Source organism: Eschrichtius robustus, chromosome 4, assembly GCF_028021215.1.
Source record: "Eschrichtius robustus isolate mEscRob2 chromosome 4, mEscRob2.pri, whole genome shotgun sequence".
NCBI lineage: Eukaryota > Metazoa > Chordata > Mammalia > Artiodactyla > Eschrichtiidae > Eschrichtius > Eschrichtius robustus.
Window position 1 is genome coordinate 54,219,205 of NC_090827.1, and position 13,710 is coordinate 54,232,914.

A 13,710-nucleotide genomic window follows, 5' to 3' on the forward strand; every position below is an offset into this window, starting at 1 on the left:
CACTTTTGGGTGGAATGTTCTATAAATATCAATTAGATCTATCTGGTCTATTGTATCATTTAAAGCTTGTGTTTCCTTATTTATTTTCTGTTTGGATGATCTGTCCATTGGTGTAAGTGGGGTGTTAAAGTCCCCTACTATTATTGTGTTACTGTTGATTTCTCTTTTCATGGTTGTTAGCATTTGCCTTATGTATTAAGGTGCTCCTATGTTGGGTGCATAAACATTTATAATTGTTATATCTTCTTCTTGGATTGATCCTTTGATCATTATGTAGTGTCCTTCTTTGTCTCTTGTAACAGTCTTTATTTTAAAGTCTGTTTTATCTGATACAAGTCTTGCTACTCCAGCTTTCTTTTGATTTCCATTTGCATGGAATATCTTTTTCTATCCCTTCACTTTCAGTCTGTAAGTGTCCCTAGGTCTGAAGTCGGTCTCTTGTAGGTAGCATATATATGGGTCTTGTTTTTATATCCATTCAGCCAGTCTGTGTCTTTTGGTTGGGGCATTTAATCCATTTACATTCAAGGTTATTATCGTATATATGTTCGTATTACCATTTTCTTAATTATTATGGGTTTCTTTTTGTGGGTCTTTTTCTTCCTTTGTGTTTCCCACCTAGAGAACTTTCTTTAGCATTTGTTGTAAAGCTGGTTTGGTGGTGCTGAATTTCTCTTAGCTTTTTGTTTGTCTGAAAAGCTTTTGACTTCTGCATGAGATCTGAACGAGATCCTTGCTGGATAGAGTAATCTTGGCTGTAGATTTTTCTCTTTCATCACTTTAAGTATATCCTGCCACTCCCTTCTGACCTGCAGAGTTTCTGCTGAAAAATCAGCTGATAACCTTATGGGGATTCCTTTGTATGTTCTTTTTGGTTTTTCCCTTGCTGCTTTTAATATTTTTTCTTTGAATTTAATTTTTGTTAGTTTGATTAATATGTGTCTTGGTGTTTTTTTCCTAGGGTTTATCCTGTATGGGACTCTCTGTGCTTCTTGGACTTGGGTGACTATTTCCTTTCCCATGTTAGGAAAGTTTTCAACTATAATCTCTTCAAATGTTTTCTCAGACCCTTTCTTTTTCTCTTTTTCTTTTTGGACCCCTATAATTTGAATGTTGGTGCGTTTAGTGTTATCCCAGAGGTCTCTGAGATTTTCTTCAATTCTTTTCATTCTTTTTTCTTTATCCTGTTCCTCAGCAGTTATTTCCACCATTTTGTCTTCAAGCTCACTTATTCATTCTTCTGCTTCAGTTATTCTGTTATTGATCCCTTCTAGTGTATTTTTCATTTCAGTTATTGTGTTGTTCATCTCTGTTTGTTTGTTCTTTAGTTATTCTAGATTTTAAAGTATCTTTTCATGTGCCTTTTGGCCTGTATGTCTTCTTTGGAGAAATGTCTGTTTAGATCTTCTGTGACATTTTTCTTGTGTCTGTTCTTTTTTTTAAAAATTGTGGTAAAATATCATGTAAAAGTTACCATTTTAAGTGTATAATTTAGTGGCATTAAGTACATTCACATTGTTTTGCAACCATCACCTTCATCCATCTCCAGAACTCTTCTCATCTAGCAAACTCTGTAGCCATTAAACACTAACTCCCTATCCCCTTTTTCCCCCAGCCCCTAACAACCACCATTCTACTTTCCAACTCAATAAAGTTGATTACTCTAGGTACCTCATATAAGTGGAATCACACAGTATTTGTCCTTCTGTGACTGGCTTATTTCACCTAGCATTATGTCCTCAAAATGTCCATGTTGTATAGTATGTCAGAATTTCCTTCCTCCTTAGGCTGAATAATACTCCATTGTATGTTTACACCACATTTTGTTTATCCATCCATTGATGGACACTGGTTGCTTCCACCTTTTAGCTACCTTGGAAAATGCTGCTGTGAACATGGGTGTGCAAATATCTCTGAGTCTCTGCTTTCAGTCCTTATGGGTGTGTATCCAGAAATGTGTTACTGGCCCGTATGGTAATTCTGTGTTTAATTTTTTGAGGAACTACCACACTGTTTTCCATCGCAGCTGCCCTATTTTACATTCCTGCCAATACTACACAGGGGTTCCAGTTTCTCTCCATCCTCACCAACATTTGTTATTTTCTGGGTTTTTTTGGTTTTGGTTTTGATTTTGGTAATAGACATCCTAATCAGTGTGATGTGGTGCACCTTTTCTTGATGATGTAGGTTTTTAAAATTATTTTTCTATTATGGTAAAATATATATAACATAAAATGTACCATTTTAACCATTTTTAAGTATACAATTCAGTGGCATTGATTAGATTGCCAATGTTTTATAACCATCACCACTCTATTTCTAAAATTCTTTCATCACCCCATGGATGAAGTTTTTAAAAGTGAATTTTAGACACTATGATAATTAATCCCCAAATACTTCAGTGTGCATCTCTAGAAAATAGATACCTTTTCCTATATAATACAATATTTTTATTGTAAGAGCCTTCACTCACATTCCATTGGACAGAACTTACACACAGGGCCACACTCACGTGAAAGGGAGGCTGCTAATTATAGTGTAGTTGAGCAGCCACTTGCCCAGTTATAATGGAAGAAGGGAGAGTGGATTTTGATGCTATACCAACCTACAGTAATAAAGCAATGAAGACTTAATTGGTTCACATTACAAGAAGTTTGGGAGCTGGTGATATTGGGAATTTAGTACAGTGTCTAATGATATTATCAAGGAGTCACGTCTTTCCATCTGCTACTCTGCCATCCTTAGTATTTTGGCTTTGGGTCCTTGTGTTTGTTGTCTCATGGTTACATGATGGCTGCCATAGCACTAGGTATCATACTTTCACAACAGCATCCCAAGTGGGAAAGGAGAAGAGTGGGCAGAAAAGAGGCTTTCCATTGCATCTCATTGGCCAGGTGCAAGGGAGTCTGGAAAGATATTTGTCTAAGGAAAATGACATAGCTATGATTGGCTTATACTGGCCATGACTTATACTCTTGGGCTGAACACTTTGCTGTCCTGGGTAAAACTAGGTTCTGTTAGCTAAGAAAAAGAGGAGAAATGATTGTTGAGTTGGCAATTATATCTGCCATATGTGGGAAATATTTTTATTATTGAGGATATAAATGGACTCTGAGGAGGATCTCGGCATAGAAATTCTAAGAGGTTATTATTGAATTGAAATACTGGAAGAAGGGACTTCCTTCTGGGATTATTCCATGAATGGTGTGAGGACAGTATGTCCCATCTATTTCTGAGAAAAAGAATCATTTGGGCCACTAGCGTGAATGGATCCCTATAAGTCATTTGTCAACTGAATGAAAGTGATTGATCTTAGAAATCAAGAGCCCATTGAAGAAAAACCAGTACCATTCGTTCTACATAGAAACTATCATATTCTTTTGGAGATGGCAATATTTTAAAGAATTCCGTTATTAATTAATATATTGTTTCTTTCCAGTGCTCGTGGAAATTATTTTGGCTCAAAATTGACCTCATAGCTTGAATAGTATTGCTTATATCTGTATGATTAAAGGAAGTCATATATTTTTATATGACACCAAGTCACTCAAGCTATCATGCTTTCCCAAACTTAGGATTTTGAAAGCAAAATTTTAACCATCAGCATATTGAGTTTGCTGTATTGCAGATCTCTATGCTGACTTACATCTGGGACCCTGTAAACATTTTAGGGATGAAACAAAACAAAACAAATAGTCCTTGTCATTACCATCTATAATTGTAATTGAATTACAAAATAACACACACTCTCCACATTTGTCTATGATACATGTGGAAAATAACTCGAGATTCCCAGAAGGTTAAAAAAATATCAAGGATGCTCTTGGTCCATAGACAGTGCAACAATCCTGGTCATTAGTGGGTGACTCATTAATCTTTCCTGCTCCATGCCAGCTGGCCCTGGGAGCAGAATGAAAAATTGCTTTGGCAGAGAGCTTATTTCCTGATAAATTACAAAATTTTAAGAAAGATAACTGAAGACCCCGAAGATCACTTGCAGTGGCATATAGTTAAGACTTATTGAAAAGCCATCAAATGTTAGGCACTGTTATCAGAGCCTTAAATGTATTTTCAACCCTCATAAAAACCCGATGAGTAGGCCCTATTATTGTTCCCACTTTACTGATGAAGAAACTGAGGCACAGAGAGGACTGAACAACCGAGATCACACAACCACTATAGTAAGTGGCAGAGCTGGGATTCCAAGCCCTGGTAAGCTGGCTCCTGAGCCCATGAACTCTAGCTGCCTCTCACCACTACCCTAGGTTATACAAAATCCTTCCAATTCATAACAAGCAAATCGTTTCCAGCCCCAAAAGATATTATCTTAACTTTTGAGACATTTCACTGTCATAAGTAGTTTCTTATTAATAAAGTTTTAAAATCTGTAGATCAAGATGATCCAATGGGCTTTCCTTTTCCATTTGTGGCTTGGAGGAGTTTTACCACCACCTGAAAGAACGGAAAGTTTGTCTTCAAGGATTATCGTTGGTAACAGTATGCTATATTCTTTGACTTGAGTAGCTTCATTAGATTATACTATAAGAATCATCTGTTTGGAATTTGGTGATTAAAATTATGAATATATGACCTCAACTTTATCAAGACCCGTTCATGTAGTTGGGGTCAAATCACGTTTTTCAAATCACGTTCATGTAGTTGGAGTCTTGGGTGCTGAGCAAATGTGGGCTTAAGTAACACTTTGTTTCTTTCCATGAGATTGTAAGTTTTCAAATGACCGAGTGTTCTCTTGAGCATTAAAGCTAGAAGACTTACAGAGGAACAAAAGTGTCGACAGCAGAGCCACTGCAAACGTTTGACAGTTCGTTTTTCTCTCTGAGGAAGAAGGAACGCTCAGGGAAGCAGGGAGCAGATCGAGGTTTTCAGCCTTTGACTCTGAGTGCTCAGCAGTCCCCACTTTGCAGTCCCACTCCTACCACAGATTCCATGAAAGAGAGTGAAGGTCGCTCAAACTTTGAGAATGTTATTTATTGGAAGAAAAGAACATGCAAGAGAAATGTACCGGGGATTAGCGGTACTGGCATTCGAGGAGGATTTGACCATCTGGATAACAGCTTTGCAAATCATTTGGGTACATGACACCATTTGGAGGGGAGTCTTCCAAACTGAGTCTAAATGCCAGAACCCTTTCGAGAAGGTTTATGCAATTCTGGCTCTTTTCCTCCTTTTGTCAGAAACGCATTGGGTGACATTGTTCCCGATATAGTTTACCATTTGGGACATGGAAGCAATTATCTTAAGTTTTTTCCTATGAGGTATTATTGGAAGATTAATATCAATGGAGTAAATATTACACAAAAATTTTAAGAAGTATAATTCAGAATGCACAGATAAAACTATCTTAGGAGTATGGAGTAGTCCTTCCTTCTTCCCCTCTTTCTTTAAAAAGGCAAGGAAAAATGTATCCTCATAGCTGGTAGGTGCCATGTTGATGCAGCTCAGGGAAAGAGTGGAACTTGTCCTTGCTTGGAAATATAAGTAAAGTTTGTGTGACACTTTCTACTGTGATAGGAAGCATTGGGCCAGTTTATTTTAATGGTGTCTGGAAGGATGGGAGAAAGAGAACCACCATTCAGTTTTAACTTTTAATTCTTAGATAACATTGAGGCAATGAAGAGAGTTGATTGAATAGATCTATTCATTTTTTTCTTTTAGAAGTACTTCCAGTCAAACATCTGAACTTGTCAAGCCAGAACACCTTATGAACCAAACCAAATCAAACATTCATATCCTGGCATCTCCAGAAGTCCTCCTCCAGCACAGAAAGTAGAGAGCATACCAGTGTTTTTTCTATCGCAGGTTCTTTGGTTACATTATCAGCTGGGTATGCGCTAAGGAAAGACAAATAGATTATTTTGGACAAGAAAAGTATATGTAGCAGAGTCCCCTTCTTTGGTTAACACAGTCCCACCAGGGAGGGAGAAGGAAAAAAAAGCATCAAGGTATGTCGGATGGGGTATTGGTAGGCTAACAAAACCAGAAGCTGGTCCTGAAAGAGCATTTTACTTTGATTTTCTGGTCTCCATGGTAACTCAAAGGTGGGTAGGGAGGTGAAATAAGTAAGGGAACTTCCCCCATCTACACACATACACCTCACTGTTCTGTTCTTAACCTCATACTCATCAGCTGACAAAAGAACCTGGCATGGTAGGGTGTATTATGGCTTAAATATATGTTCTTCATTATAAGAATCTTCTTTACTACTTATTACTAAGTCAGAAGACTGACCTAGCTCATCACCTATTTCCTGATCCTTGTTAAAGTGATTTATTTATAAATGGTCTAGGGTCTAATCCAATTGAATAAGACAATAGAAATCTATTGTTTAAAAAGACCATAACCAGATCACAGATTTAAATGTAAAATTATACATCTTTTAGGGAAAAAAATACAGGCTGAAATCTTCGATATTAAGGGCTAGGCAAAGAGTTCTTAGGCTTGACATCAAAATCATGATCCACAAGAGGAAAACTTGGTAAGTTAGAACTCATCAAAATTTAAAAAGACAGTCTTTTAAACAAATAGTTCTGGATACTATCAAGAAACCAGAAAATAGGGAATTCCCTGGTGGTCCAGTGGTTAGGACCCCACGCTTTCACTGCCAAAGGCCCGGGTTCAATCCCTGGTCAGGGAACTAACATTCCGCAAGCTGCACAATGTGGCCAAATAAATAAATAAATAAATAAATAAATAAATAAATAAATAAAATCTGACACAATCCCTGTTTAAATAAAAAAGAAAAAAAAGAAACCAGAAAATAACAAGTGTTGGTGAGGATGTAGAGAAACTGGAACCCTTGTACATCACTGGTGGGAATATAAAATGGTGCAGCTACCATGGGGGTTCCTCAAAAAATTAAACATAAAATTACCATGTGACCACCAAGTACCAGCAATTTAATTCCTAGGTATATACCCAAAAGAACTGAAAGCAGGGACATGAATAGATATTTGTGTATGCTATATATATGTTTATAGCAGCATTATTCACAATAGCCAAAAGGTGGAAACAACCCAAGTGTCCATTTACAGATAAATGGGTAAACAAAATATGGCATATACATACAGTGGTATATTACCCACTACAGAAGAGAAAACCTGCAGGCCACAACTAGAGAGAAGCCCGCTCACTGCAAAGAAAGATCCCGCATGCTTCAACAAATGTCCTGCGTGCCACAGCTAAGACCCAACACAGCCAAAAATAAATTAAATAAATACATAATAAATAAAGAAAGAAAGAAAAGAAAAGAAATGAAGTTCTGATACATGCTACATCATGGTTGAACCTCAAGAACTTTATAATAAATGAAATAAGCCAGACACAGAAAGACAAATACTGTATGATTCCACTTACATGAGGTAGCTAGAGTAGGCAAGATCATAGAAATAGAGAGTAGAATGGTGGATACCAGGGGCTGGGGGAGGAGGGAATAGAGTTATTGTTTAATGGGTATAGAGTTTCAGTTCGAGAAGATGAAAAGGTTCTGGAGATGAATAGTGGTGATGGTTGCCCAACAATATGAAGGTACTTAATGCCACTGAATTGTACACTTACAATGGTTAAAATGGTAAAAATTTTATGTTATGTATATTTTATCATACATACACAAAAATAATTTTTAAAAAGACCCTGTATAAGAGGATAGAGATGCTACAGACTTGAAGAAAATAATTTGCAAACTACATGTCCAAAAACAGACTAGTATCTAGAATATATGAAGAAATCTCAGACTGTTTTTTTATTCTCAACTGTAAAAAAAAAAAAAAAAAGCAATCCAAGTTGAAAATGGGTAAAAGACAAGAATAGACCTTTCACTGAAGAGAGCATACAGATGGCAAATAAGCACAGGAAAAGATGTTCGATATCACTAGCCACCAGGGAAATGCAAATTAAAACCACAATGAGATATCACTATATGACTATCAGAATGGCTAACATAAAAAATTGTGATAGCACCAATCAACACCGATTATTTAATGATAACACCAAATAGTGATATCGATAGTGATAATGATGTGAAGAAACTGCATCAATCCTACATTGCTGGTAGGAAAATAAAATGGTACAGCTGCTCTGGAAACAGTTTGACCGAGTCTTTAAAAACTAAACATGTATTAGCTTTGCGCAGTGGCAGTATTGTAGCCAATGAGGTTTATCCAAGGCATGATTATTGCTAACTGAAAACTTTTCCCAATACCCCACCATAACGACTTGAAATATAGTCCGCAATGGCAATTTTTGACAGTCTCTATGGAGATTGAATAAAAAAAGAAAAAAACTAAACATGCATTAGCAAATGACCCAGCAATTGCAATCTTGGGTGTTTATTCCAGAGAAATAAAAACTTATGTTCTGGAACTTCCCTGGTGGCGCAGTGGTTAAGAATCCGCCTGCCAATGCAGGGGACACAGGTTCGATCCCTGGTCCAGGAAGATCCCACATGCCACGGAGAAACGAGGCCTGCGCGCCACAACTACTGAGCCTGCGCTCTAGAGCCCGCGAGCCACAACTACTGAGCCCACACGCAGCAACTATTAAAGCCCACGCGCCTAGAGCCTGTGCTCCACAACAAGAGAAGCCCCTGCTCGCCACAACTAGAGAAAGCCCGCACGCAGCAGTGGAGACCCAACACAGCCTAAATAAATAAATAAATATTTTAAAAATAATAATAATCAATTAAAAAAAACTTACGTTCCCACAAAAACCTGTACACTAATGTTCATAGCTTCTTGATTTGTAATGGCCGAAATCTTGAAACAAACCAGATATCTTGTAAGAGGTAAATCAACACACTTGGTCCGTCCATACCATGGAATACCAGCCAACAATGAAAGGTACCAAACTATTGATCAACACAAACCTTAGATGGTCTCCAGGGAATTATGATGAGTGAAAAAAAGTCAATCCTAAAGGTTGCATACTACATGATTCCATTTGGATATCATTCTTGAAATGGTAAAATTATAGAAATGGAGAACAGATTAATGGGTGCTAGAGATCATTAAGGAGGGTGCAGGGGAGGGAAGTGGGTGTGGTTATAAAAGGGCGACATTAGGGATCTTTGAGGTGTTGGAACTGTCCTGTACCTTGACTGTAGTGGTGGCCACATGAATCTACACATGTAGTAAAATTGCATAAACTAAATACACGTGCACACACACACACACACACACACACACATACAGAAAGGAGAGCATGTAAAGCTGGTGGAATCTGAATAAAGTGAAAGGATTATATCAATGTCAGTATCTTGGTGTTGACATTGTACTGTGGTTATACAGGATGGGAGGACAGAGTGAAGGATGTACAGGATCTCTCTGTTTTCTTTCTTACAACTGCCCATGAATTTGCAGTTTTCTCTAAGGGAAAAAAAAAAGCATAACCAATGTAAACTTCCTGAAGAAGCACCAAAGTAGTTCCATTAGAAGCTAACTAATACAATTATCCATAGACTTATTCTTATCACCTCCCAAGGCATCCTTTTGGGTTAAAAAAGGGAAATTTCATCTATCATTAGGCAAGGGATACAGCATGGTTTTCTCATAATTTGGATATAAGGTTTCCCTATGAGAATTAAACTAGTAAAACTAAAATAATTTAGTAGGAGAGTAGCCATTAGCCACCTTAGCTGCTTCAAAAACAAAATAAGAAAAGCTATGCATACTTAATGATAACCAGAGGGTAGAAACTTAAGAAGGTGGGCCTTCAATATATGTGTAAGAAAAAGGTATTAATTAATTTTTTGGAGAGTCATCTAAAGAAAGAAACTATTATTAATACTATCAGGAAGGGAGTCTGCCTTGTTCTAGAAAAGCAGGAGCCCAGAGAAGAAAGTGTTAAGCTGTCGTGAGGCCCTGCCCTTGTCCTAACAGGTATATTGATCTGCTTGGCAGTTAGAGTTGGCAGGGACGCCACTTACAGAACATGTATTTATGTGTGAGGTACTTTACCTGCCTTGGCAGTAATCCTCAGCACAACTCTACAAAATAGAAGTTATCTCCATCATTAAACTAAGGCTTAAGAGATGAAATAACTTGCCAGAGATCACACAGCTAGTGAGTGGCAGAACTGGGCTTCAGTCCTATGCCTGGCCATACCATTTCCAGTCCTCCATACTGCCTCTCTGTAAAGGAAATTAGCACACAAAGCTATTGCGCTTGATGCCTTGCTCTTAGAATTATCTCATTAACTCTCTTCACTCTAATTTCCTGCTTCAAAATTTTGATTTTCCATATAGACGTTCCTTAAAAGGGAAGCCCATGTGAATATTTAAGCTTTTGGCAGTTGTGTTTTTCACTGTATATCAGTCAGTTGACACTGTGATTTACTCACCAGCCTAGTGTGAAAATGGTTCATAGGCATGAGTTCTTCTGCAGCTGATTACTCTGGGTATATGGGAGCATTCTGTTACTGTAAAAATATAAGATGCTGAACTTGGGTTAACTTCCAAGGTACCACCACCCTGTGAGGCCTCAGTCTTTGATGCCCTTCTCCCTCTCTTAGAATTCAGTCTTCATGCGGCAAGATGGGGAAATGGTGTTGCTGATTTAAGTAACTGGCTCAGGCTTATGGAGTCAGTTACAGGCAAAGCGAAAGATAAGAACTAGGTCCCCTAACTCTTACTCCAGTGGAACCCTTTTGGCTGTACTCATCTTGTCAGAGCGCCCTATTTCAGGGACAGATCCAGAAAAATTGGTTTACATGCTCAGTGAACATCCCTATTTTCTGTACTCCCTCTGCATCTTGGCTACTGGTGGAATTATTTTTGTTAGCATTATTGATAGCTCTATTATGAGCCCACAATTTTCTGGACATAAATAAATGAATAGACACTGAAAAGTCATATTGTATATGTTTAAAATGTTCATCATTTTCGACATCGTATAAACTGGGCAGCCATGCACCACTGGCTCAGATAATAGCTTTTATATATTGCATAGACTATTACATATAAAGAGTTATACTCATTAGACCTCAGTATTTCCACCGCCCGGTATAGTACCTGGCACATGTAGGTTGTCAATACCTGTGAACTGGATCAGATTGGATTAGACTGAATTAAATTGATTGAAAGTGGTTCTAATGTGTTTCGACTCCTAGATCCTGTAATTTATTTAACACCCCTACCCAAGTAGGTGTTTACACTACAGCATGTCTGTTCAAAGACACATTATTAGGTCCAGTTGTCTGTCCCCTGATCTGAAAGATCTACCTGATCAGGTAGGTCAGTTCTGGGAACTAAGACCTTCCTGAGAACTCGCAGATTACCAGCCTGGAAGGGAAGGCTGTGTTCTCTCTCTGTTCTCAACAATCGGAAGGGCCAGGGAGTCTCAGCACATGAAAGCAGGTATTGCAGAGGTGCTCAGAAATGTGGCAGCGCTGGTTCAAACCCAGTAAGCGACTTTTTTTGCAGTTAATTGTAAAACCCCAAATAATGAGCAGTGTTATTTCCTTAGAGGTGCCATTTAATCACTTTACCCTTCTCTTTGTCAGGTCACCTGCGGAAGTCACTAGGGCACTTTATTTTCTTGAAACTGAAACAGGTTTTTTCTTTTGCCTTAAGGATTGTTGGCATCCAGAGTCTCAAATAGATTTTGTCTGTTGGCTTTGGGCAAAGAAGGAAAGTGATAATTAGTTGTTTCTTTCTGTTCTGTACCAATAACTTTTCACAGACACTTCTGAAGCTTCTGGTTTTCACTTCATTTTTGTGGAGAACTTTTTATTCATATGTTTTTCTTTTAAAATATAGTATACAAAATGCCTGACATCTGTATCCTTTTTGATTGTGTTGTTTGGAGCGAATTTAAAGTTATACACAATACATTGTTTTCTAGAGCATTCGTCTTTAGAGTCTTCTGAGATTGTTGCTCGATAACATGTCATGAGGAAAGTTCAGATTTCCGAAGTATTTGTCATTTCTTCCTGTGCTGCTAATTTGTTTAGTAACCATTTGTTTCTCACACTCTTGTCTGCCAAGCTGTAGACATAGGTACATGCCAGATCCATAGATCCATAATCCATAAATGTTAGTAATAGCACTAAAAGTAGGTTGGAGTATGCCTTTGATATCTAACTTTTCTCCTGAAAGTCCTAAACCAAACTCTCTGGTCTTTTCTTAAATACACTGATGCTTGTATAATGATACGTGTCTTCAGGAGAAATTTTCCATCAGTTCTCAACTAATACTCTGGAATATTTAAACTAATGATAGAAAACAGTCTTCCATGTTGCTTCCTCAAGGGATTTCCTACCTGTGTAGGTAACAGTAATGACAGTGATTTGAAACACGGATTCATAAAATACACTTTTTTAGATTAAAGTAAACTTCCATTCCATCTTGAAAGAGTGAGATCAATTTTTGCCTTAGTTATTAACACCTGTTCATTTTATTTCAGGGATACAGGCATGGATGGGAAGAAATGCAGCATATGGATGTTTTTACCCCTTGTATTTACCTTGTTTACTTCAGCTGGATTGTGGATAGTGTGAGTATTCTCTTATTTAAGGACTCAGGTGCAATGTAGATAAAAATGTCAAGTGTTGATAGTATGGTTGACCCTTTGTGTCTGCAGACTGCACATCCTTGGAGTCAACCAACTGCAGATCAAAATTATTCGGGGAAAAAAAATTCCAGAAAGTTCCAAAAGGCAAAACTTGAATTTGCTGCTCACTGGCAACTATTTACATAGCATTTACATTGTATTTACAACTATTTATATTTTATTAGGTATCATAAATAACTTAGAGATGCAAGTATACAGGAGGATGTGCGTAGGTTACAGTTGACCCTTGAACAACAGGAGTTTGAACTGCGAGGGCCCACTTATATGTGGATTTTTTTCAATAAGTACTACAGTACTATATGGTCCATGGTTGGTTGAGTTTGAGGATATGGACCCTTGGATGTGGAGCTGACTATGGGACTTGATTACCCACAGAATCTGGTGTCCACTGCTGGTCCTGGGACCAATCCCCCACAGATACAGAGGGACAACTGTTCATATTCATATGAATGTATTTGTAAATACTTTAAAATAATGTTTACTAGTTCAATCATGCTAAATTCCCCGTTTCTCTTCCCTTCTTGTTTCACCCAAAGTAAATAATAAGAGCAAGTAATAAATTATGCAAAGCAGACGGTGAAGAATACTGGTGATGTGGACTCATTATTTGCAAGATTTGCTAATTTGACACTAACATGCTATAAAGATTCCATTCACAGCCCCGTTCATAGTCCAGTTTTTTGGTGTGTGTGACTGGGTCTGGTACGTTTATAAAATGGGTATCATTACATTAGAAGTCTTGCTTATCACAAAACATTCCCACACTTGCTTATTTCAAGTACTGTTTACTTCTAGAAAATTATTTTATTTCCTTGCAGTTCATTAAGAAAGGTGGACACGTATTCCTGAGAAATTAGAAACTTTGAATCCTAATTTTAGTTTGCCCAAAGTTGTATAGTCTTATTTCTTTGTTTCCCAGTTTCCAGATTATAATGATTACCATTAATTAATTGCCATTAATTTTCTTTTGAAAATTAAAGAAATACTATTAATGACATTTACAGTTCAGAGGGCTAGGTGAGCTATAGGTAAAGCATTGTAGTAAAACAACATTTTCCCAGTTAGAAAAAAATGAATATGATTTAATGTGGTTAGTCCAATAAAACTGGGAAACAAATGATTCTTG

The 13,710-nt window shown here is 37.4% G+C and overlaps 1 protein-coding gene and 1 non-coding gene across 4 annotated transcripts in view; both read left to right on the forward strand.

Moving 5' to 3' along the window:
* Positions 1–13,710, forward strand: part of TMEM150C (transmembrane protein 150C) — a 36,867-nt gene that overhangs the window by 7,550 nt on the left and 15,607 nt on the right. For all 3 annotated transcript variants that reach the window (XM_068542110.1, XM_068542111.1, XM_068542112.1), the window contains exon 2: positions 12,417–12,506. In XM_068542110.1, coding sequence (XP_068398211.1) covers positions 12,427–12,506 — 80 coding nt within the window. In that variant the 5' untranslated portion in view covers positions 12,417–12,426. The remainder of the gene's footprint in view (positions 1–12,416; positions 12,507–13,710) is intronic.
* Positions 8,138–8,278, forward strand: LOC137764482 (U4 spliceosomal RNA). The gene has a single exon (XR_011073987.1). It is a non-coding gene; the product is annotated as a U4 spliceosomal RNA (small nuclear RNA).